The 26048-nt window shown below is 37.6% G+C and overlaps 1 protein-coding gene across 4 annotated transcripts; it reads right to left on the reverse strand.

Annotated features, from left to right (window-relative positions):
- Positions 1-6316: 6316 nt before the first annotated feature.
- On the reverse strand, positions 6317-23524 carry SERBP1 (SERPINE1 mRNA binding protein 1). Of its 4 annotated transcripts, none has more exons than XM_024734552.1 (8): positions 23083-23524; positions 19131-19281; positions 18493-18633; positions 18291-18362; positions 17578-17652; positions 14704-14881; positions 10945-11118; positions 6317-9358 (listed from the first exon to the last, which is right to left on the reverse strand). In XM_024734552.1, exons 1-8 carry the CDS (start codon positions 23393-23395, stop codon positions 9302-9304), a joined length of 1161 nt encoding a protein of 386 aa, XP_024590320.1. In that variant the 5' UTR covers positions 23396-23524; the 3' UTR covers positions 6317-9301. The 4 variants fall into 4 exon arrangements, with proteins under 4 accessions (XP_024590320.1, XP_024590319.1, XP_024590318.1 ...); XM_024734551.1 differs by having other exon boundaries at positions 18291-18380; positions 23083-23506; XM_024734550.1 differs by having other exon boundaries at positions 17578-17697; positions 23083-23504.
- Positions 23525-26048: the final 2524 nt, after the last annotated feature.

Raw genomic sequence — 26048 nt, forward strand, 5'->3', positions numbered from 1 at the left:
ATGCCAAACTAGGCACATTCTATTCTAGTCAATCCCCCCATGTTTGATTCTTGGTTTTCTCGATCAAGCTTTTTCTTTCACCTGACGTAGTTGTCATCTGTCCCAGTATCACTGCTCAGGCCCTCCAAAGGAGCCCTGTTTTTCTCTTCCTAGCCTGCAGGACACAAAGACACTCACATTATCCACCCTTATGAAAGGCTAATAGGTGAACCCTCAAATTAATCAATCTCTAGAATAAAAGAGATCAGAAAGGCCTCTTCTTCAACCTAAAAGAAAAAAAAAAAAAGATAAGCAATTTAATCAACTGGCCAACTGATGATAGAAAGAAACAAGTCATATTTTTACATCACAGCCTACACAGGAATAAATTTCCAATTAAAACTTTGCAAAACACACACACCAAGTTAGATAAAAGTATTTGCAAGACATGCCAAGATACTTAATAAGGCACTCTTACAGATCAATATGAAAAAAGCCAACACTTCAAAGAAAAATGGAGTGAGCAACTCATAATACATATAAATGTCCGATAAGCATAAAAAAACCCCAGCTGTAATCAAAGAAATAAAAATTAAGTACCATTTTCCCCTTACCAAATTAGCAACAGTAATGAAAAAATCAGCGACTATTAATCAGAGAACTGCGGTTGGCTACAGGAATGTTAGTTGGCTCTTTTCTGGAGGCACCTGGGCAATATTCAATAAAATTTGACTAGCAATGTAGACTAAAGAACAGTACAAATATCATAAGGTCTATAAAAGATTTATCACAGCATTCATTATAATGGGGAGAGGAACCTAAATGCCCTTCAGTAGGGACATGGTTAAATCACGCATACAATCAAACACTGAATTTCATGGAGTCTAGGACGCCACCAATTTTAGGGGACACCTCATTACTTTGCTATGAATAGGGAAAAAATGCAAATTAAACTGTAATATGCCATTGATTGCTATGGTGCACACTTCCCCGCCCCCTCCACATAATTTTAACATGACTGAAATTGGGACGCATCTTAGAATTGATGCAAAGCATACTATGCAGCCTTTTAAAAAAAACATAACAATGTTTGACATGGAAGTGGTTAAAACGGCTGAATAGAATCTCACTTTTATAAAGCAATGCAAAAAAAAATCTAAATATACACCAAAATGCTAACAGTGACTACATCCAGCCACAGGTTTTTAAATTACACTTTCGCATTCCTTTCATCACAAAGGCTTATTACTCTTAGAAGTGGAGAGTCAATGAAATATAAAATACTACCAATTTCTTTCCAAAGACCTGAGACAGTGGGTCCTAATGACAGACACTCACCAATTTCTTTATGGCCCATGTCTCTTTCATACTCCACCTCTGTCTGGCACTTCGACCCTTAATACTCCAGTCAGAGGGTAGAAAAGACAAAGTAGCTTCCACACTAGGTGAGGCGGGGATGTTAGAGTAATAACTGAAGCAATGCATCTTTGAAATACAAAGTTTATATAAAAAGCCAAATTTTGCCTTATTCCCATTCTAACAGGAATTGTTAATAATGATCAATGACCTCTAACACAGTACTTAATACATGCAGTTTTTAAGGGGTGTAAGACGGTTCTCACCATGACTGGTTTAAGGTAGGTGTTATCTCCACTATAGAGATGAGGAAACTGTGATACAAGTAACTTAACCAAAGTCACACAATTAGTACCTGATACCGGTCTGGTTTTAGAGCATAATTTTCAACTACTTTAATTCTTTTCTGTGCAAGTGACTACACAACAAATTTATATAGATTAGGGTTCCGACTGTAGTTGACTGTAACTGTGAGTCCATAAAAATCTTTGAAGCTATTGTTACTAGGTAACCAAAAACTGGCATCTCTGTACTTCTAAAGTTCTAGAGCCTTCTTGGTTCTTGAGAAATCTACCCAAAAAGCATGACACCAGGACAAATCTGGCACTCCTGAATTTGCTAACTTATCTACCCAGCTAACCTAAATCCTACAATACAAGGCACACTGTGTAGGCCACAGAAGGGAAATAACACTCCTGAGAAAGTCCATTATTTTAAGGAAATTGGTAAGTATTTAAAACTATGAAAACATTATGCCTTTCAAAGAAAGAGAAAAGTAACCAGAGCAGTGTGTTCTCTCTTTAATTAAAATAACTATAACCCCATCCAACTTACCTGATTTTTTCCAAACATGGTTATTTCTTAAGTGAAAAGTAGGGCTGCATTTGACTCAATTGTGTTGCTTGTATGAACTGTTGAAACATAAATGCCTTTCCTTCATTCTATGGTAATTGGCTCCACATTTTGTTAATCGTCCTTTCTTTTATTTACAAGTGGCAAAACCATTCTTAATTTGGCTCCGAATCTCCAAGAAACATACAAACCTATTATGTGCTACCTTGGGGTTCCTTTACATCAATTCTGGCCACTTTTCAATTTCCACAACTGTACGGAATTCTTCCACAAGAGATCTGGGCCTTGCCTAGGCAAGAGAATGTCAGGTGAGGCCCGTAATACCTTCCCTTTTCCAATTTCACATATTTTGCTACTCATAGGTAATTGGACCCAATGAAATACTTATAAAAGCTGTTATGAGATTCTCACAGAGACTAAATTGTTTTCAAAGGCCCTGAATTTTCACCAGAAAGGTAGAACACCCACAAGCCGAAACATTTTCGCAAGTTCAGAAAACTGCAAAAACATTCTTCTGAAATTGGATAGAAATTATTAGTAACGAAACACACTTGTTCCTTTAGGAAACAAAATCTAATTCACTTACTAAAATGTCAACTATATATCCTCCTGCACATTAGCTGAGAATGTAGCCTGTGTTAACTAGAGGGTTTTTCCTGTGCTATTCAAAGCAAAGAGCCTGGAGACCCTCATCCCTAGACAAAAAATCTCAAGGTGAAAATAGGATGTCACAAGAGTTCATTTAGAAGCAGAAATCTTACTTTACCCCATCACAAAGGGGGTTAAAAGACCATTTGCCTTTTCACAATACTGTAGAAAATACTAGTTTTCTAAGTTTTCTCTCCTTTCACTTTAACAACTGCATATGACTGGATTCCTTTGCATACCTATGAACACTCCCTTTAGACTCCCTCTGGTCTATGGCAGGATAGCTTTCAGAGCAGTTATATAGATGGTTTTTAAAAGAAAAAAACCACCCCACTTTTGACATACTTAAAATAGATAAAATAACTAGAAAGGATAAGTCAGTAATTTCTCCAGCTACAGATACTCTTCAAACTTTTTCCTCTAAAAATCTGCAGTTATTTTTAAAGTTTAATAACTCTTAAGTAGCAAGAAACTGATGATCCTGAAAAAAAAGGTGAGGGGAACATCCATGCTTTGCTGTAATTGAGGTGCTGGTTATTTAAGTTCTTCAAGCAAGTATTTTCACCTGGTATCATACAGCCTCCAAAGCACTTCTCTATTTCTGTCAACGTGACTTCCAGCTCTACCCTTTGACTCAAAATGGGGGGCTGAGTGGGGGTGGGCCAATCCAACTGTTCAATGTTAAACACTTTCATCTACTGGATTTTGTCGATACAGTGACAAAGTGCCACTCAGTCTTCAAGGGATACTGTTATGAACAAAACACAGTGGTCTGAAGCACACACAATATACGTGGCTGGGTATGCTGATTTTCCTCGTATGATTAGTGACCAATGAACACCTCCATGAAAAGTAGTTTTATCCAATCCAGTCTTCCATGGCATAGTTAAGAAGCTACTACAACTGTAGCACCTAAGTGAAGCCTTGATAGACAAGTACACAAGATCAAGCTGAAACCAAATTATCTGTAGTTTTTAGGAAAAGGTCCTCCTCTTTTACTGGGAAAAAAAAATGTGGAAGCTTCACTGGAAATTCAGAATTTCCACAGAAAAGACAAACCACTGTATCTCTAAACAGAAAAGTTTTCTGTGTTTAGTTCATTTTGCCAGTCATGTAAGCCTACACATTTTCAGCTATGAAATAGTGTTGGGGGGTGGGGAGGATTCTATCATCTTCGTTGATGTGTTTAGTCAACCCGAGCACTTTGACAAAATGTCTAAACATGTGCTCATCTAACTTTTGTCAGTATGGCTGCCAAACAAAGTAACATTTCACTATGGATTATTACACCCAAGGTGTGAAACAACGAATTCAACATGTAAAAGTTCCCATAATTTCTGATATTATTCATCCGCTAACAAAAAACTTGAGATCCAATCTGACAAAATTCTGGGCAATGTCAAGAACCAAGTTCAACTGCATCACTTTACATAAAATCTCCATTCTAGGTCGATGAAAACCTGTGCCATTTCTTCAAATTGAAGCTCTTTCTAGGTCCTAAAATCTGTAAGAGAAATCAACTACAATTGCAATTAAGGTGACAGTGTAAACTATATACAGTGTATATTATACTATGTATTGTATATAGTGTAAACAATACTGTCCAAACTACTTCCCAAATAACTTCTCAGTTCTCCAAATAACAAAATCCTAAATATTCACTAGCCCTTTGCTTTTCACATTTCCATACCAGTAACACTAAAGCAGCTATTTAAGGAGTAAAGCCACAGCAAGATCAGTTCAGAGCAATTCTCATCACTTTAGGTACTGTCCGTAAAGTTTTTAAAAACCCATTATGAACCAGAATTGTCATATTAGTTATCAGCAAGTATCTCTTTTATGTTTTCCAAGCACAAGACTTAGAGTACACCTTCAAGTGCCAGAATACACATTCAAGTGCAATAGAACTGTCATACCCTCAATGGGCAACAAAAAGGGACAAATGTTATTGATTTAACACTACCTATGTAATTAACATCTCCAACAAAAATGTAATTTAGTAAATTATTTTCTAACTTGAACAGGCCGTTTCTCACCTTTTCTTTCCTTCCATTTCAAAGCGAACTGACTTCCAGTTATTTTGTAAGACAGAAGCGAACAACTGACTCCGTTATTTAAGACGGAAGTAATGGCACAAAAGCTAGATTCTGCCCAGATAACCTCCTGGTTAAGCTGAGAAATGCAGTCCTCAGAAGCCATTAATTCCCGCCCCAGTCAACCTATGGAGTTAAGAGACATTAGTCTTACCTATACAACATAATTCTCATCTTACGGAAAAGTCAAAATTAGCACAACAGAATTATCTTAGCACTAAGTGGTTAAGTGCCACTAAATGTGAAAAACTATAATCAGGCACTAAATATACTATTTTAGCAAATTTATACTTTCCTAACAGCTTTCAGAATTTGCAAGCTAAACAATTTTTTAAATAACAAGATCTTCTTTACTAAGAAGCTATCAAGTATCTTGCCCTTATTCTGATTAGAGGTAAGGGGTAAAAAAAAATGTTTTTTAATACTTCTAATTTCACAACTTCCCAGGAGGTAGGGTGATTTAATCTGTACCTGGAAGTAAACTTTTTTTAAGAAAAGAACTTATATGTTGACCTGAGTGATGCTTAGATCAGGGGTCAGCAAACATTTTCTGTAAAGGACCAGATGTTTTAAGCTTTGTGGGCTACACACATCTTTATAGAATAATTTTTAATCCTTTTAAAATGTAGAAGCCATTCTTAGCTCAGGAGCCATACAAAAACAGGCCACAGGCTGAAATCTGTTGACCCCTGGCTTAGACATAGCACTTATTTAAATGATACTCATTACTCATTTCCAATGTTAGTAATGATTTCAATAATTTATATCCTAATCACTTTCTGAAATTAAGCTTATCCTTTAGGTTACAACCTTTCCCCATATTACTGATCTAATGAATTCCTCTCAGCTTGACTTATTTCAATCACTTCTCTATTTGTCTAACTTACATCAAGCAAGATTCTGAAGCTGAGAGAACATGTCATAGGTAAACCCAGGCCGAGCAAAATATCATTGAGCCCAAATTTCTGAAAGCTGCCACTTAACATACAGCTCAATGATAAAACCTGATAGTTTTACAATGTTTATAGATTATCTCACTATTTACTAGAACTGAAAATTTGACTAGGGATTTTACAGCCTTGTTACTACTGTAAAGCATTCTAGTCATCACGTTCTGGGCTTTCTCCAGTGAACCTGGAGATGTGGCTTTTAAGTGTTCCGACTCCCTAAACATTTATTTACATGTTAATCTCAGCAGAATTACAAATCTCTGCATTAGAATCTATTTTCTGAGCATTTACTTATTTTCTTTACAAAGTAGAACTACAGGCATCTGAGAGCCTGAAAATTTGCTTTACCAATTACTTCAACGTTGGGATACAGATGTCCATTGGTATACCTGATATGATCTTACCTTAAAGTCAAAATCATTCCAGTTCTAGTAGCTCCACATTTCTAAGTTTTTATTTAGCCCTTTACTATTTGTTGATTCTTTCCATATTATGCTAGTGCTCTTAAAAATATATTTTAAAAATCCAATATACCGTATTCAGACTTTCTATGCAATTCCCTAACAGCATAACAAAATTTTTCTATTTCAGGACAACCATCTACAGCAATTCAAAAAATAACACAATCAAAATGAACACTTAATATTCTCCCTCCACACCCACACCAACAAGCCCCAAATGTATTTACAACTAGATATATGTCCTGCCTCCACTTTTTAAATAAAACTGAGTAAACTTAGACATATAGTGCCTAGCAACACATATTAAAATCTTTCATAACTCCGCACAGGTCTCAAAACATTTAATTATAAAAAAAGAGACCTCATCCCAATCATCAATGCAAACTGGAAACATGTTAATAAAAAATATAAGCTCTGGCATTATTTCCATTTAAAAGTATCAATATTTAGAACATTCTATCAGCCACCAAAAAACAAACGACCCCCCGACATTCAGTATGGTTAACCTTCACACTCAAAAACATGGTTTGCTAAAAAGAAATGCCAATTGTCTTGTCAGTCCTTGAAATTCATTTTATAAGAACTTTCTTATTATAATAATTAAAATAGGTATCCCTCCCAAATGTTGACAGCCTAGTTTAATAAACACCCCACATAAACAAAACCTAAGTTTAAGGAGGAAAAAAGAAATATGAGCATTACCCTTGGGGGTGCACACATAGTCAGAAAACACATGACGATAAATGGGCTCCTATTTGATTGTTTTTATGACTTTTAAGAAGTGAGCATGAAAATAAAATCTTTATTTTCAGTTATTACCCACCAATAAGAGAAAGTTAGGTTCACAGTTTTAGCTCTTGACACAAAGTGAACTAGGAGGCAAATTTACATCCATCAGATACAACTAATGGACCAACTTTTAAATTCCAAGCTATCTTGAAAGCTTGCAACATACCAGATATTGCTGTGTATTCTCTAGTGACAGAATGCCAGCAATGGCTGACAATGAATAGAACTTGTGATGGGTTTTTAATAGCAGTGTTTTTTTATATGTTGCTAGAAATCAGGAGGTTTATAACACATTCATGTCCAGAAATGTGTTAAGATACTTCTAAGTCTAAACACACTTATGTATGAGTGTGTTTAGGAGTGTGTATGTTGCAATCTCAAGAGGGGTAAAAGTCCATATGGACTAAATTAATACTTGCCTCTGGGTAGCAGGTATGTTTGTAAATATAAAATTATGTTAAACATTAGCACCAGTGCAGAACATGCTCAGCATCATAAGATCCAAAACACCAGCACAAGTTTATCCATCATTAAAAAAAAACAATTACCTCCTTCCTAAGATGTCAAACTAGTAGGTAACTAGGTTAATCAATCTAATCCCAATGAACAACACTTGTACTGTACAATTTCTCATTTAGAAGTATAGGGGAGAACTAATCAGCTAAACAGACATTTTATGATTTAAAGTCTTAAATCATAAAGTATTTTAAAAACTGGACATTACCATAGATAGAAAATTACTAATAGTGACAAAAAGATCTTCAAAACTGTAAATAAAACCCCTTTCCTGTTTATCAATAAATGTTGCAGAAGACTTAAAAAAAAAAGGTCCTAGAAAGCCTGTTTGTTATTCTCTCCATGTATGTTTTAGTCAGTGGTGATGCTCTCGATCAAGAAATCCATTATTAACCTAATTTTCTAACGGAGGAAGAGGTAAAAAATACTTATCACTTTCTGTGGAATCTATCAACTTAAGACCAAAATGAATAGCAATATAGGAAATTCAGAAACAGTAAAATTTTTGGTATGTATTTCATGGATGGTGCTGCTGTTCCAACCTTATAAAGTAAAGCTGTCTGCTTTCCAAATTCCAAAAATTAACATACCCCCCCCACCACTTACCATACTAACCAGTGCCCTTTGGTTTCTTTAGAACAAGGGTTGAAGGGTTGATTATGGATGTACAATTTTGATTTGGGACCTTTCACACATACAAATCATACTGAGCGGCCACTTACTTTACAGAGCAGTTTAAATATTACGCATTAGCCAAATTAACTTGTTCCACCCACCCTACTGGAGGAGGAAAAACCCAACACCCATAAAACTACTTCACTTGACAGTATGTGTCTATCAACAATAAGTAGCTTAAACAACTTTCACCAGTAAGGTGTCTAGATTGGTTTTTAAAACAGGAAAGTGACATATTTTAAAAGTAAATGTAATTAAAATTGTGAATCAATTATAAATTGAACCTAATGAACCATGCAGGAGCAAGGGTTAATAAACCAATGTGCTTTGAATTTGTTCAAGTACGGATATTTCTGTATATAAAGATCTAGCATATATAACAGCTATCATGAGAAGTGAAAAAAGACCTTATCCCCAGAAATGAAAATATTAAAACTAAGTTAAAATACATAAAGTAGTTAGTATTCCACACAGCATAAAATTTGACAATCAAAGTTTACATGTCTCAGTTGACCATGTGTGAAAATGCAAAGCAGGTATTAAAACTGCTATTATGTCCAATATTTAAAACCAGTTTGTAATAGGGGGAACATCTAAATCCTTAATTAAAAAACACAAATGAAGTGAAAGCTTTAAACTGGTATACACTGTTCACACCTATATTTCAAGTTTGGAAATGCATATTTGCAAGCAGCAATACAAAAGTATTCATGAAGAATGCATAATCTCTGAAAATTATGAAAACATCCCCGCTACCAATACATTTCCTAAATACAAAACTGACTACCATATTGTTACTTCTGTGTAGCAGGAGAAGTTCATTTTCAAAACAGATAAAATTCAGTCTTTAGGTGTGAATGGTATGAATGACAGTCTTTTTTTTTTTTTTTTTTTTAAATTTCTTAGTCGTTTGGGATCCTTAAGCATGCAAGCCTCAAAGAGGAGGGTCCACAAGGAACCAGGGTTGTCTTATGGCATCCAGTTAAGCCAGAGCTGGGAATGCCTCTGGGTCATCCACATCAGGAGCAGAAGCACTTGACTGAAAAAGAAACAGAAGCAAAATTAAAGATTTTCAAATCTTATTAATGTATTTCCAGTGTCTACATTTAGACACAGAATTCTGAAAAAAACTTAGTCTTATTACAATAAGTAAAATATGTCAAAGCTTTTACTTTTGAAAGGCAAAATTATGGATCAGAATAGGACTACAGTTGGGGAGAGATTGGGATTGGCATATATACACTACTATATATAAAACAGATACCTAATAAGGACCTACTGTATAGCACAGAAAACTCTACTCAATACTCTGTAATGACCTATATGGGAAAAGAATCTAAAAATGAGTGGATATATGTATAACTGATTCACTTTGCTGTACACCAGAAACTAACACAACATTGTAAACCAACTATACTCCAATTAAAAAAAAAAAGAATAGGACTACAAATATTTGCAATAAGCCTTGTCCTAAATTTCTATCAAGATCTCAGAAAATTCCCTAGTAACAGCATGGGTTATTTTTCTAATAAATCACACAAGTAGATTCACACAAGGTAGGTATGTGGATTCTTACTCAGTTGTTCAGTATCCTTTTATTTTCCCCACTTGCTAAATAAGAATGGCAGCAATGTGACAGCAGGCTAAGAAACCAATTACAATTATTGAAGCAGCACATTCATGGCTATTTACAGTCAAAATACAAATTTTTACAATACAAAAAAGTATTGAAAAGATCCATACACAATGCCTTTAAAAAGAACCCATGTCACAGAAAGAAATAAAAAATCACTATTGTTATGGGTGACCATAAAATCTAGGATATTAAGTTACCACTATAATCAAACATTGGCAGACTCAATCAAGCAGATGGGTCCCCCAATTTGCATATCAGGCGTTGAGAATTCAGGAGGACATTATGGTTGTTTCCTAGGTAGACCATAAGAGACAATAAACTAACCCAAGTTATCTCTAATATTTTAGTAACATCTAGTCATTAAAACCATGGACTTTGGCATCCGACAGATCATTTCAAATCTACCAATTACTAGGGCTTCTATCAACGTATTTCAGAAGAATTTGTTTTTTGTCACACTTAGTACAAGGCAACGGAGATTACAGAAAATAGGACACAAATGAATCCCAACTTACAGAACAGCTCTCATGAACCAAAAACAATTAGTCAATGCCACAAAATTATACAAAGGAAACAAAGGTTTTATTAAGCTGAGCCCTAAAAAGCAGTGAAGATTTGTCAAGGCAAAGTAAGTATTTGGCATTTCAGGCAGACCTTACCAAAGGCCAAGAATTACCTTGGTTCCCTTCACCTGAATTTCATCTTCTGTAAAATGGTGGGGTTTTTGTTTGTTTTTGTTTTAGCACAGTACCATAACTGGCACCAGATAAGTACTCGATGAAGGGTGGTAAACTTAACTACTGGCAGCACTATTCAGTCACGTAAGTGGCTTTAAAAACAAAAAAATATAACCTAAAATGCAATTTCTTAAAGGCATGCATGTCAACCTTTTTCTTCTTCGACTTATGTCCCCAAAAGGACCTAGGGCAGTGATATATGGAAAGAGGTCCTCGAATTACTTAAAAGGGTAAAAGAAGCCTTAAAACTACCTTGTCAGTCCTGATGCCACGGTTTGGACGTCCACCACGCCCACGGCCACCTCGTCCTCCCCTGCCACCACGTCCTGGGCGGCCAAGGTCTCCAAAATTGATCTCCAGCTGAGACGTTATATCATTTGCTGGCTTCCGGAAATGGTGATCCATAACTGAGTCTTCAGCATGAGCCTAAAAATTTAAGTGAAGGCCACTGGATGATTAATAGGAAAGTAATGTTGCACACTTCTAAATGAGTTTTCTCCTAAAAAGACCAAAAATCCAACCTGCTCTTTGTGTGAAAAAATATAGAAACACCTCTACAGGTAATAAGTAAGCTTTGGGATCAGCTACAGTAATCTAGGAGGAATAATTCCTTTCACTTTTCTCTATTTCATGTTCCCTTAACTTTAAATTATAGATGATATTAGCAAGTCTTGATTAGAGATATAATCACAACTATTCAAGTGGCTGGGCCCCATCTCACACCTACTGCATCATCATCTTTAGCAGTGAAGTATGAATAAGTACATTTAAAATATGCCCTTCAGATTAGCATTCCAATGTGAACCTCTGAGGAAGACTTGGATAGATGGTATATATTTCTATTAGAGACATTATTGAATATTTAAGTTTTAAAGAGAACTTTTGCTCTATACTCTTCCAACTATGACCTGGGAAAGAAATTATATATAAACTTCTCAAAATGCTTTTCTGTTCATATTTAACTATGTGTTCTTCCATATAAATTGGAGAACTACAAATTCAAGTGAAACACAACGTTACGTAAGAAAGGAACCTTGAAAAGCTGTGCCCAAATAAAACCATGCCTTAAATTTACCACAGGAACCTTCTTAAAAATGAAGTCATCGTATTTGGGAAACCCAGGATCCTAAGCTACATAATGGACTCTGCAAAAAAAAGGCCAGAGAATTTTACACTGCTTAATGTCTGATCTCTTTCGTATGCTTGCGGTGAATGGGTTTTAATCTTCTAGTTAGAAACTTCTCATACTAATTTAAAGTATGTTTTGATTTTTCTAAATACACATATAATCCTCTTTCCTGAAGAGATATTTCACTCTTTCTAAATAGCTTGTAATATTACAACTGTTAATAATTACCTTTTAAGTACAAATAAATTTTGTATTTTTACACAGATTTTCATTCCTTTAATCATCGAATACCCAAATTAAATGTCATCCCTTTAGGTTAACTTTAAAGGCAACAGAAGATTCTTTTTAAAATATTATAAAGGAGCATAAAACACAGATGCAAACCCACAAAATCACTAGCAAATTAAAGTCAATGATATATACTAAGTCTCTGATTTTAAACGTTAGCTATTGCAATGATATCAATTTATCAATTAAAAGCATTTATAGGTTTCCAGAGCACAGAAGCAAAAAAACTTAAGTTGATATACTACTGAAAACATATTGAAGGTTTTACTATAATAAAGAGGAAGTCTGGATGTTCAGGTTACATCCCCAACCTTCAAGTTAACTAGTAGGATAAATTTTTTACAAAGTTTTTTTTCTAGAGCACTGTATGACAATGAGGAAATAAGAGCTCTGGTCTCAGCTGTCAATAATTCAGTTCTCCATTTCTCAAAGTTTCTTTCTTTCCCTAACTACTTCATATTTGTTGTGAAGATGAAGATAAAAGAGAAAGAGTACTTAAAGCACTGTATACAACAAACTTGAAGACCTATCATACCGATCTTCCTCAAATTACAATGGTGTTGCATCCTGATAAAACCTGAATATCTTTAAATCCAAAATACATTTAATACACCTAACTTACCAAACATCACAGTTTGGCCTAGCCTACCTTAAATGTGCTCAGGACATTTACATTAGCCTATAGTTGAGCAAAATCATCTAACACAAAACCACAAAGCCTATTTTATAATAAACTGTTAAATATCTCACATAATTTATTAAATGCAGTATTGAAAGTGAAAAACAGAATGGTTTTAAGTGTATCAGTTGTTTACCCTCATAATCAGGAGGCTGACTGGGAACTGCAGCTCGCTGCCGCTGCCCAGCATCACAAAAGAGTAGCGAGCACTGCATATTCAGCCTGGGAGATCTAAATTCAAAATTTGAACTATGGTTTCTACTATATGTGCATTGTTTTCACACCATTTTAAAATCAAAAAACCAAAAAGTTCTAAGTTGAGATCAATCTGTATTCAAATGATAAGGCCATATATGCCCGTAAGGCTGGATTTCATGTACATACACCACAAAGGCAGCATAACTATAAGGGTCCAAACATACAAAAGTGGCTTGATAATGAAAATGTCCTGATTTCAAGATTACTCACCACCAATTTCACATTTTATAATTTTCTAAAATTTCTAATTATATACATCACCTTGTGTAATAGTTATTTCTTAAAAGCTCAATGTAAAATAATACTTAAAGCTGGGACACCTAACCTGATGTCTAAAAAATGCATGAAGAGGCTTCAGGGTATTAATGATACTAATGATACAATATATCAAAACATTTTATATCTATGTCCTATTCTGGAGAAAAGTTCCATCGGGACCCCAAAAAGGTCATGAATAATTATCTCCAAGGTGCCAAAGTATACCTCTTTCACATTAACCTGAACAGTTTAATAATTAGTTCAAATGAACAATCTCCCCGAAGTGAACTTCCATGGTTCTTTAAATAAAGAATTCTCTTTGTTTTACAGATACACAAAACAACTTTGTCTGCAAGAACTACAAAAAAATAACCAAAAGCATTCTAATGAAGGAAGATGTTTTTTCTTCCCTACAGGAATTGACAATATCCTCATTTATAATACCTTCATGAAGTCAATGTTTAAAAAATCATCTCCAGGGCTTCCCTGGTGGCGCGGTGGTTGAGAGTCCGCCTGCCGATGCAGGGGACACGGGTTCGTGCCCCGGTCCAGGAAGATCCCACATGCCGCGGAGCGGCTGGGCCTGTGAGCCATGGCCGCTGGGCCTGCGCGTCCGGAGCCTGTGCTCCGCAACGGGAGAGGCCACAACAGTGAGAGGCCCGCGTACCGCAAAAAAAAACCCAAAAACAAACAGCAACAAAAAAAGTTAAAAAAAAAAATCATCTCCAAACCTCTATTTTATTTAAAAGTATTTCCAAGTTTATTTCACAGCTATTTTTTTGTTTAGAAAATTAAAATGTGGATTTTATTTAATCTTTTTATTACAGGTTGCCTTCATAACATTTCAATTTAACTTTGTGACTAAAATCTCATACTTACACAAACCCTAAAAGGATACAGCAGTGAGATTTTCCTCTAAGAATGTGCCCCAAGGCTTAAATAGAAGCTACCAAATCAAAAGCCACACACGTTTTTCTCAAATATTTTCATTAGTTTCCTTGTTTCCTAAGGAAAGGAAACTCATAAATTAATTCTCTGGTCTTTACAAGACATCACCCCTCAGTAAAGAAGGATAATACCATTTACTAAAGATTCCTGGATATTATATATGGCATACGCAGACAGTTTCCCACATAAAAATGCAAGCCACCTAACCTAATACAAGTCTTAATGACTCCCAGTTAAGATTTTTTTAAATATTACACAAATTTGAAAGAATAATTTCTTAGACTATATGATAATGCAGTTTATTTTCCTCTTGGGGCAATTTATCTGCCTCAAATAATCCTATGTAAAACTTTTTATAAACAGATTACCCATGTGAAATTTTAACATAAAAATTGTTAAATGCAATTCAAGACATCTGAACATTTTCAAACACCACAAAACTTCATTTTACCTCTTCACTCTTTGACTTATGAAGAACAAATCCCTTCTTCCACTGCCCATCAGCACCTTCATTTGGTTTTCGGATATTAAATTCTACTTTTGCCCGGTCCTTATTTTGAATAGCCTTCCATTCATCCAAAGTCATTTCTTTTGGGCCTTCTTCCTTTACTTCTTCAACTTCATTCTCCCTGTGTGAAAATGTTTTAAGTTTTACATGTGGTAAGGGGGCTTATAAAATCATATAACTTACAATTATAAGTAAGGAAGTTAACCTTGGCTGGTTGGTAATCTTCTAGATTACCCAAGGACAGGAGAATCAGTTTTCTTTGTAACCCAGTGGCTAACATGTGACTTGGCAGAGACCAGGAATCCAATGTTTGAATTATTGAAAGCGTGGATAACTAAGGAACATACAATTCATCTTCATAAACTCTTAAATGATCATCTATCAGTAACACAATCTTGAATTGGCTATATCAAACCTAGAACACATTTTTTAAAACCATACTACTGTTTTTAAAACTTACACTATGTGATTAAAATCATTAACCTAACTTCTCCTAAAACACATTTTTAAATTTCCATAATTTTTCACAATACATAATTTATAACATATATGAAGGTAATCATCTAGGACATCCATAAGCAACCAAGTTCCATATTCTAGAATATAAAAGAACTGTTCCCCTATCCTTTAACACTTAAGGCAAATCTTTAATTTCTACAGATCTTAATGTTATATACTCCAACTTTCAAACGAATCGGTATATGAAAAGGAGACTACAGTTTCACTAGTAATGGAAGTTTCTACAAAATACTGGTTTCAATGCTTAACACCAAATTAGTTATTCCTAAATATAATTCTCAGGCTATAACTATTACATATTATCCCTTTCCCTTTTTACAGAAACAAAGCATGGGCCTAGGAATCCACTATTTAATCTCAATTTCCAATTGTCACCAAACAAGTTGTTTGCTATTTTGGGAGCACTGCTTTCCAAAGATAGCAGGTGATTCAGTTAGCCTTGCTCAAATATCTCCTGTCTGTGCTACTACTCTTTACTGTTTGACAAATCCCATCTTAAAACTTCCCAGACCAAGCTTACACTGAATTGATGAGATCTAGACTGTAAAGTCCAACCCTGTCAGTTAACATATCAGAAAACTAAAGACTGAAAAAAGGTCCTAGGCTACGCCTAAGTTGTACCACAGCCAAGAAAAGAACTCAGCATACCTTTATCATATCACGAAACCATGACACCTACTGTCAAGGGTAGGATTGTAAGGATCAAATGAGACAAAACAGAAGCTCTAGAACTATACATAAGGAAGCTAATCAAATTCAGCCAAAGCTGTTTCTTAAATTTACACCTGCATATGCAAGACATAATACTATGTTCAGATTCTCCCCTATTCTGGAGTAAGACTGTTCTAATGTCATCATCATGGTCTTTTGACCCAATACCCCCTTTTTAGTCCTCGGAACTGAGCTAAGGATTTATTGCCAATACCCTATCAATAACATCCTTTCCTTCTGGTAAACAGTTATAATCTTGTCAGATTACTCTTTTTTTTGCAGGGGGTGGGTGGTTCGCGGGCCTCTCACTCTTGTGGCCTCTCCCGTTGCGGAGCACAGGCTCCGGACACACAGGCTCAGCGGCCATGGCTCACGGGCCCAGCTGCTCCGCGGCATGTGGTATCCTCCTGGACCAGGGCACGAACCCGTGTCCCCTGCATCGGCAGGCAGACTCTCAACCACTGCGCCACCAGGGAAGCCCCCCAGATTACTCTTAATCTTAAAGTGAGTTAAACATGAACTCTTCATTAGGGGAACAACATTTATGTTGAGCTTTGTAAAGTACTTAATGTTACGTAAGGTTCATATGTCTCACCTATCACAATTTCATTGTTTACCACACAAAATTAAGACTCCATAGTTTCGTATAAATTAATTTATATTACCAAGTTCTACACATCACTTAACACCATGTATTTTTATCTACTCTCTCCAATAGTAAATTATTATTCCTTATTCAAACAAATCCACAAAATATGATTTTCCAATCATTAATAATGGTTCACTGTAAGAACAACTCCTTCTGGAGAAAAAGAAAAGTTTAGAAAAGCATTGCCTCCCTAAATGATTTGAATATGCCCTGATTAAGAATTACTGACCTAAATAATCTGTAATGCAAGACTTTACACCACATACCGAAAGAAATGCCTGGCATATAACTTCTGCTTGTATTGATGGAAACCAGAGGAAGGCATTAAGTTATTTCTACTAGCATAACTTGAGTCTTTAAAACTCTCCCCCACCCTTGAACAAACAATTTCAAAACCATCTTCTAGTGAACTGACAACATATTCTGGTGCTTGCTCTCCTCACACATTTTAAAACAAGCCAATAATGCTATGTTCCAAATTCTATGTTGATGGAAAAAAAAACTTCAAGGAGATGGAGAAACTAATTTTAAAATGGTCATGTTTTCTCATTTTAAACTGTATTAGAATAAAATTTGTATAGTTACACAGAGTCCAAAGTACTTTGAACTATGAGTTCCAAATATTTCTCAGGTTAAAACGGCTATTTTTGTGCTTAGGGTTAACAGGATTTACTAAAATACATATCTTCCCTATCTTTTTAAGATGACAATGGTAACTTCAAATAGAAATAACCACTTCTATTTGTCAAACCATTAGAGCCCAACATATACATTTGTAAACCACTCCTCTAAACACTATTTGAGGGAATGGAGTACAAAAGTCTCTCCTTTTAAAAAGCAAATAGATAATAGCATTAAGCCTACAGGTTGTTTTCTTTTTAAACCCCAAACATTTCAATGCTCGAGCATTACCGCTACCGTACACACAAATCACTTACTTATTTTCAGTGTCCGCAACTGGATGTTCTTCACCTTCAGGTGTTTCCTCAGTCACATTTGATTGCTCCAAGTCACTGCAATTATAAGATATTGGTTTCTGAATGTATTTGGGGGACTCTCTAAGGAAAGAAAGAAAAAAAAGGCATCTAGGTCCATTTACATGTAGCTGAAAGTCTTCACAGAAATATTTTAAAATTCTCACATTCCCAATGTCTTTTCCTACTAAATTTACTCCCCAGTAGACCACTAAGAGAAAATAATTAAAAATGTATACTGATCCAAGTTATAGCTCAAGTACATTACTCAAAAAGTAGTATGACAGCAGTTAGTTCTAAAATAAAGCCTTACTGGCTTTTCAAATTTTTGTCATCACCAAAGGGGTCAATAGCTAGAATAAGAACTATTAAATAAGAAACATACAATAACATAATACCCAAATAACCTCAAAATAGGATTTCAATAAAAGCTATATATCCATATTAAAAGAAAAATTAATATCATATATTTTTGAAATGTAGAAAAACTGGTCATTTGATACATTATAATCCAAACATACCCAAAAAAGCATTCATTATCTTGTAAGGAAGTAGCTCTGAGATAAGAGCATCCATCCTTGTCCCAGGGACAAGTAAAAATTTAACGGGTACACCTCTAGTAAGGTATAAGATCAATTTTATTAGAAGTATTTATTTAAAAAAAACAGAATACCAACGTTAATTCATCTTTGACAGTTCCCCAGTTGTGAGATCCGCTACCTCCACGCTTGTCCTCATGCTTCAGGCCACTGTAATGTGAAAAAGAACTAACAAAACTGAGTTAACATAATACTCTTTAGTTCTAGAAATTCAAATTTTGTTTTATTAAAGAAGTAGCTTCAAATATAAAAGTATAATAAAAACCAATATAAGACTTACGATCTATCACTTCCACTATGCCTATCAAATTCACGTTTGCCACGAGAGTCAAAGCCATCTCCCCGGCCCATTCCTCGTCCACGACCTCCTCGACCTCTTCCAAGACCACCACGGCCTCGGATAGGCCGGTCAATAATCGGTCTGTAACAAATAAAAAAATATTATATACTTCTAAGGTTTCTGGTAAAAGGAAGAAGGGAAATTCAAAGGCTCAAAGATGCAGGAACATATTTACTGGCTCATATCCCAAAGGAAATCAAAACTAGGAAACTCCCCAACATAAGAAAATTACTTTGACATTCTCTAAAACTTTACTACTAATGCATATACTTCTTCCTTGTTACTCATTTCACATTATAATCTAGTAAAACTGCTATTCACCAATATACATAAAAACTAAAATAAACACACGTAACCTTCATAACTGAAGTGTTTCATTACAAGAAATCTAAGTTTGAATACTAAAAACTGTTACGAAAATGTCCTAAGAACAACAACACACACACTTAGACGTTTCGCTAGAAAAACTGATAAAATTAACTAGCCACACTGCTTCCTGGGAATTATGCTCAATTTATCTGTGTTAAGATGTCTCTCTATAACTGACAAAACATGAAGAGATTAAGAAACAATCTTGCCTATCAACTGAAAATTCTCCTCCTTCACCCTTTTCTTCAAGTGGTTTTTCAAATCGTCTTTCACGAGGTGGTCGCCTTTCTGGTCTCCTATCAATTATCTTCCCTTCACCCTGAAGTTGCTGATCAGGTCTTCTTCCAACGCGTCTTATTCCTAAAATGATTTTAAAAAAACCACGTAAGCAAATTATTTTTTGCAACACAAAAAACTAGGCCTAGGCTGTTAAAAGAAAAAAAAAATTTACTCTTTAAGTCCATTAACTAGCACTTCCCACCGAAAAAGGCCAACACTGGGCATCTCTAAAGTGTAACAAGGTACTTCAGAAAAATTCCTATTTAAATAAACTTGTTTCAAACTTCCATTCAGTTTGCCAAATCACTTTTTTCCCCTAAAGCATTCTCTATAACTGACCTGGAAGTCATTTGGGTAGCCATTATTTCTCTCACTTTTCAAGATGCCAGTCTCTTAATTTAAAATTCTAAATTTAAAGAAATTTTAAGCAAATGATACATTTTGGTTTTAAAGATACCAAAGATAACAACATTAGCCATTCATAAATAATAACCAAGCAAACCAACACAATCACCAGGTAAAGACCCCCCAAAAAACCCGTGAAGACATTATTTTATTTTATATAATCTGGAGGGGGAAAAAAAGAACACAGTAAAGACTGATGATTCTATGTAATTACAAAACTGAAAGGAAAACAAATGGCATTTAAGATTACATCTCTGATGGATAACAAGGTCTTACTGCAGAACACGGGGAACTATTGATATATTCAATATCCTGTGATAAACCATAACGGAAAAGAATATATTAGAAAAAAGAAAGTATATATGTATAATCGATGAATCATTTCACTGTACAGCAGAAATTGACACATTGTAAATCAACTATACTTCAATAAAAAATGTTTAAAAAATTTTCTCTATAGTTGAAAATAGCTATTTAACAGCAAAAAAAGTACCATTTTCCTCTCCTGTTGCAGTCTACATACATATATATGTATACATATACATACATACCACACCTAACTTTTAAAACATACTGTTATGCAACCAACAGGAAATAGTCCACTTATTTATTATTATGGAGATTTTTTGGTTTGCCCTTTCAAGTATCTTCGTTTCCAAAGAATCTTTAAAAACCACATACACAAAAGGACCCCTTTTAAGCAAGACATAGAAATAGAAACTTGTGAAACTAAGTGATGGCTGAAGCATTTACTGATTTCCCCCTTCATTCATTACTTTTTTCCTGTTAGTGTCAGAGGCCAAAAAGGCAACCAATATGCATTACTGGTAGCCTTAAAGATAAGAAGTAGATTGATGGTTAAATTCATGACTAAGATTTTAGGTATGCTCTAATTCCCAAACCACAATTTCTGACAAAGTCAAAAAGCACCTGAGGAATTGGTTTCGCAAGAAATTAAGTTGGTTCACTCTGGTTCTTTCTAAGAAAGTGTAACACCACCAGGATGCCCCCAATTGTTCAGCTGCTGGTAGCCAAGGTCAAACGGTAAATGTCAAACTCTTCAGTGAAATTTTAAGGTCCATTCCATATACTCTCAGGACAGACCAGAAATCTTAGATCTTACACCAAGGCATTTTAAATAAATTTCATCAGAGGTAGTGTATTAGGGTGGAGCTATGGAACCAGTCCTTGTAATATCCAAACCACACACCCAAATGAACAATGGCTTGCTTCCCCACCCCAATATCCAGTATCAGGCTTACAGAATCTACAACACTTACAAATAAATCCACCCAATGACTGACATTTAAAAATGCAAGCGTCTCTTGATTTTCACTAGATTCCAGGCTTCTAACATTAAAAAAACAAATGAGTAGATGGTGTCAATTCTCAAGTTCCTCAAATGGCCAAAAGACAAACTACAAAATTCAAAGAATATAAACATCAAACACACATCTAAGGCAAGTCTAGGATCGTGCCAGGACCTCTATTCAAAGGCAAGGAACACATGATCAGGTTAACAATCAATCCCATGACAAGAGGCAGGGACTTTGTTTACAGGTCTATCCTTCCCCAATGCCCAGAATTGACTGCTAAGAGGTAAGGTTCAAAACGATTTTTTTTCATTCAATATTTTTATAGGCTTGTGTTTTATGCAATTTAAGGTTAAGTGTGCTCTGAAATGCTGACCTAAGGAAAATGTTGATAGGTAATAATGGAAGTTTTCCCAAGGAAAGACTACTGAATGTTGAACTCGGTCCTGGTCATATATTTATGAAATAAATTTTTAACTTTGTAATTTAAAATACTAGGTTCCCGCTAAGAGCTTATTTCAAAAATGGGCTTTCTGATCAAAACATATGAGGGGTTTAAACCATGCTTTATGTTTCAAAAATTCAAAAGGGGTGAACACACTTCAGATTCCATTTTTTCACGTACTTTCTTTGGATTAGTGTGATGAAGGAGGTAAACTTGAGCAGTTTAAATAAATACACAAACCAGTGTTCCTTAACATAGAAATTAGATTTATTACATTGTGCTACAGATTGCTACAAAACTTAGCTGAATGAATATTTAGCCTAAACGATGTATATACATGCTTTCTAATACCCCAACTTGTGCTTCCCTCCCCAACCTGTAATTTTAATACAACTGTTTTATTTACCACCTAGGTTCTTCACCCCAAGCCTCACAAAGCTCTCTCTGTATTTTCTAAAAATTCTAAACCAAAACCTAACACAATTGTTTTGATTTTTTTAATTTAAATTAGTTGAATGTTATCAAATTCGACTAAAGCTAATGAGAACTCCTTTCAGAAGCACGTGGCAAAATTTCAATTTTCAACACATAAAGGAAACCTTCAAGCTTCAAAGCTTAAGTCCTACACCTACTTACTACGGATCGTGTACACTTTTTCTAATCCCCCACTGTTTTGCTTTTTCATCCATCACAAAAGACAAACCAGTAACGAGTGAGAGAGCAAAAACCAAGTTCAAGACAATCCTGCGAAGTTTACAGTGACCTGGAAGCAACTACTACCCGCCAATGAAATCCTGACCATGCTTCACGCACATGGTGAGAAAAAGCTGCACTCCAAAGGGCTCTGCAGCAGCTAACGCTGTGACAGCCTCGGCACTCTTTGCACCACGAGGCCCAGGCCAGGCCACGCCACGCCACATGTAACATTGCATGCGGGGGGTCCGGCCGGAGAAAAAGATCGTGACCCGAGGACGAGCTTCAGGATTTCCTGCCATCACCAATCTTCATTCAGAATTCCCGCTTCTGCTCAATTCAGGGTGGCCAAATTTCTCTCCCTCCCAACAGCCTGACGCACTCCAGCAAGTTATTAAGTTTGCAATAGTTGTGCGGGCGAGGGGGTAACGATAAAGCACAGGGAGCACCTAAAAGGGCACCTTGCTCCACAACATCCGATAGGCTCGAACGTAGGGGGGGGGGGGCGTAGGGGGAAACTCCGACCCCCAGCTTTTCTCGGGGGTACCCCACGCCACCCTGGGACAAGACGGCAGGGCAGGAGCCTAAAAATCACAACCGCACCTCAGAGCGGCGGGCTGAGAGAAAGCTCTGAGCAGGAAGAAGCCGCGGAAGCCCCGCCATCCCGTTAACAACAAACGCTCCGAAAAGGAGCTCCCTTCCCCGAACCTCGGCCCATGCGCTCGCCCGCCAAGGAATCCGGCGGGAAGACAACAGCCTCCCAGGATCCCGACCACGCTCCTCCGCTCAGAACCTGAGGCGGGAAGGGGTGGCTCCAGGATCCTTGCAGGTGGCGGTTTGAACTTGTGGCTACCACGCTCCCAGCACCTTCGCAGGACCTAGCTTTCATCAGGCGGGGGAAACGCGAAGAAATCGGCGGCCAAGTCTCCCGCGGACCCTCGGAGCTCCAGAAGCCGGTGGTAGCCGCCAGTCCCCTCGCTCCTTCCCTCCATCCCGGGTCTCCCCCACCTTCCACCACAGCTTTACCTTCTTTCTTAAGCGCCACGGGCGGCTGCGTCTCCTCCTTCTTGTCAACCACGCCGACGTTGGGGGGCAGCGGGTTCTTGCGGTCTTTCTGGGACTCTTTACGCAGCTGTTTGCCCGCCGCGTTGGAGTTTGTCTGGGCTGCGGCCTGAGCTGCGCTCTTGGCCCCAGGGCCCCCAACGCCGCCCCCGCCGGCTTCTTTTTTCTTGTTCTCTGCTGCCTTCAACACCTCGAAGGGGTCCGATTCGTCGTCAAATAACTGGTCGAATCGATTGGTGACCACGCAGCCGAAGCCTTCTTGTAAGTGCCCAGGCATGATGGTGGCTCGGCGGCGCGTTCCTCCACGGATTGCAGCGGGCCGCGCCGAGCCAAGAGCGCCTGCTTCAGCTCTTCCCACAAGATGGCCGGGCCGAGAGAGGGGGGCCGTCTTCTCTTCCGGCGCCAGGCACACATCCGGGAGCGGCCAGCGCCGCGCGGTACCATGGGGTGTGTAGGCCGAAGTCGCCTCTCCCGAGGCGGCTCCCAGCGTTAGGACTACAATTCCCAGAACACACGGCGCGACAACTCTTCGCGCGCGCCTCAGAGGCGGGACCTCACCGAGGGAGTGGAGCAGCAAGCAGAGGGAGGAGAAGAGTGGTGGTGGGCGGAGCCCTGCCACCTGCTCTCGCCACCCTTAAACTCTCCGGGTCTCGAGCTGCGCTGAAAACAGGAAAACGTGACGGCTTGTTTTGCTCGGGAAAGTTCTGAGCCTTCGCTTTTACGTCCCGCCTCTGGCCCAGGGCTAACTTTCCCCACCTGTCCGGGAGGTCAAGGTGACTACCAGTCTTACAAGTGGAGACTCACAAACTTCCAGGGCTGGCGGGTTGCTGAGGTGCCGCACTTGCCTCACGAAGGCAGGACCCGCTCTGTGCCAAGTCCCTAGCTGATCAGTTGCTGGAGTCGCCCTTCTGCAGCCCCAATAATGAATTGAGGCTCTTCTGTTTAATATGAGGCGGAATACGCTTCCTCTCGCGGGGACTGAACTCGAGCAGCAGAATCAACCCAAAAGACAAGTTGAACTATCATATGTGAGTGTTGCGCTCTTTTCTTGTGTGAAGAACGCCTTGTTGCCACTAGTGCTTTAATTGAAGTAAACTGCTGACACTGCAACACTAACCAGACGCTGGGCAAGCCTCGAAAAGGCACTGTTTGTAGAAACACTTTCTAGAGTCAATCCAATTGTCCTTTAGTGTCCGGCAAGCCAAGGATTGGGTGTCAGTAAAAAGTGCTCAAGAAATAACATTTTAGAGCATCTGAATGTGTGGTCCGCTGAGAGGTGCAGTGAGGGGAGGAAAATAATATCAGCGAATTAACTGTCATTACTAAAAGCATTGATATTAGTTGAGAATATTAAAGTCTGTTAATGTAATAGAGTGTCAATGCGTATTCAGGCATATTTGGTAACGCTGTAAGTGTACTATCATAATTTTAAAACCTTTTTCCATTAACACAAAATATAGAAAAATGCATCTCTATGTTCCAGGTGCTATGAATAACCTTAATGTCGACAACAACTTGTTAGGTAGGTGGTTTTCCCATCTCACAGATGAAACCATTTCAGAGGTGAAATGACTTACCACGTTCGTATCTTTTTAAGTGCTAGTGCCAGGAGTTAACCCAGTGTTCTAACTCCACGCTGAGACTCTTGACATCAGCTCTTTAATCCAGACTCTGATTTCTGATAGAAGTCAGTCAATATAAGTTAATTTACAGTATTTAATAAGATTTAAATATTGTTGCATGTCAGGCAGGGTATGTCACATGGCCAAATGGAATCTTATCGATTTCTGAGCAGAATTTAAATCAGTTCCTTAACAGGGAAAATAAAAGAGTCGTGTTACAAGCATGTGGCAGCAAGCCTAGTGTTTTTCTTACTTCTAAATCCAGCCCCCATTCCTCAAAGTCACCTATTTCTCTGTCGCCGCAGTCCCTACCATACACACTCCCGTCTCACACGGAGACCCCACCTCCTTCCACGAGCTCTGGCTCTTGTAGCTCCTACCAAGACAAAGGACAAGGAGTGTTTGACTGTACTCTTCATGCCCCTTTGAAAATAGCACAAGTGCCATTTGGAAGATCTCCCTGCTTTAACAACCTCTTTCTCTTTACCAAGGGCTGTTAATATCTGCATCTTTGAGACATCTGCTACACCTCCCCCTCTTACCCCTTTCTGACCACTGCCACAACAATGTCAGGAGCTAAAACTTGATATTTTATTAGGTACTTGGTGCACTTTACATGTGTGATCTCATTTAAGCCTCACGTCAACTCTATGAGAAAGGTATTATTATTGCCTTTTTAAGGTGAGGAAAATGAAGCACAGAGGGACTAAGTAACTTACCCACTCCTACCACAGTCTGGGGGGTGGGGCAGGCCTGTCCTTAGTTGTTTTTTATCCTGTGTACAGGTCTCTGATTTCCTCAGACAGATCTTTACGACCACCAAGCACTCTTACAACAAGAATACTTAAAGATATGCTACATGTAGGGAAATTGTATGGCTATGAATTTTTGAGTTTCAGTCATGCTCCTCAGGGACTTTATCTATTAATATAATGTAAAAATATAAATAAACGTTTGGGGAAAACGGGAAAAATTTGTAAGCACTTTCAACTTCCTTCTCTCCCTTTTGTCTCTCCTGGAATTTTGGTTAATACAGGAACTTTTTTTTTTTTTTTTTTGCGGTAGGCCTCTCACTGCTGCAGCCTCTCTACCGTTGCGGAGCACCGGCTCCGGACGTGCAGGCTCAGTGGCCATGGCTCACGGGCCCAGCCGCTCCGCGGCATGTGGGATCCTCCCGGACCGGGGCACGAACCCGCGTTCCCTGCATCGGCAGGCGGACTCTCAACCACTGCGCCACCAGGGAAGCCCTTAAAGCCCATTTTTAAAGTATACAAATAAAGCTCCAAATGCTAATTCTTTTACATCTCA

The sequence above is a fragment of the Neophocaena asiaeorientalis genome, unplaced genomic scaffold (genome assembly GCF_003031525.2).
Source record: "Neophocaena asiaeorientalis asiaeorientalis breed wild unplaced genomic scaffold, Neophocaena_asiaeorientalis_V1.1 scaffold15, whole genome shotgun sequence".
Classification (NCBI taxonomy): Eukaryota; Metazoa; Chordata; class Mammalia; order Artiodactyla; family Phocoenidae; genus Neophocaena; species Neophocaena asiaeorientalis.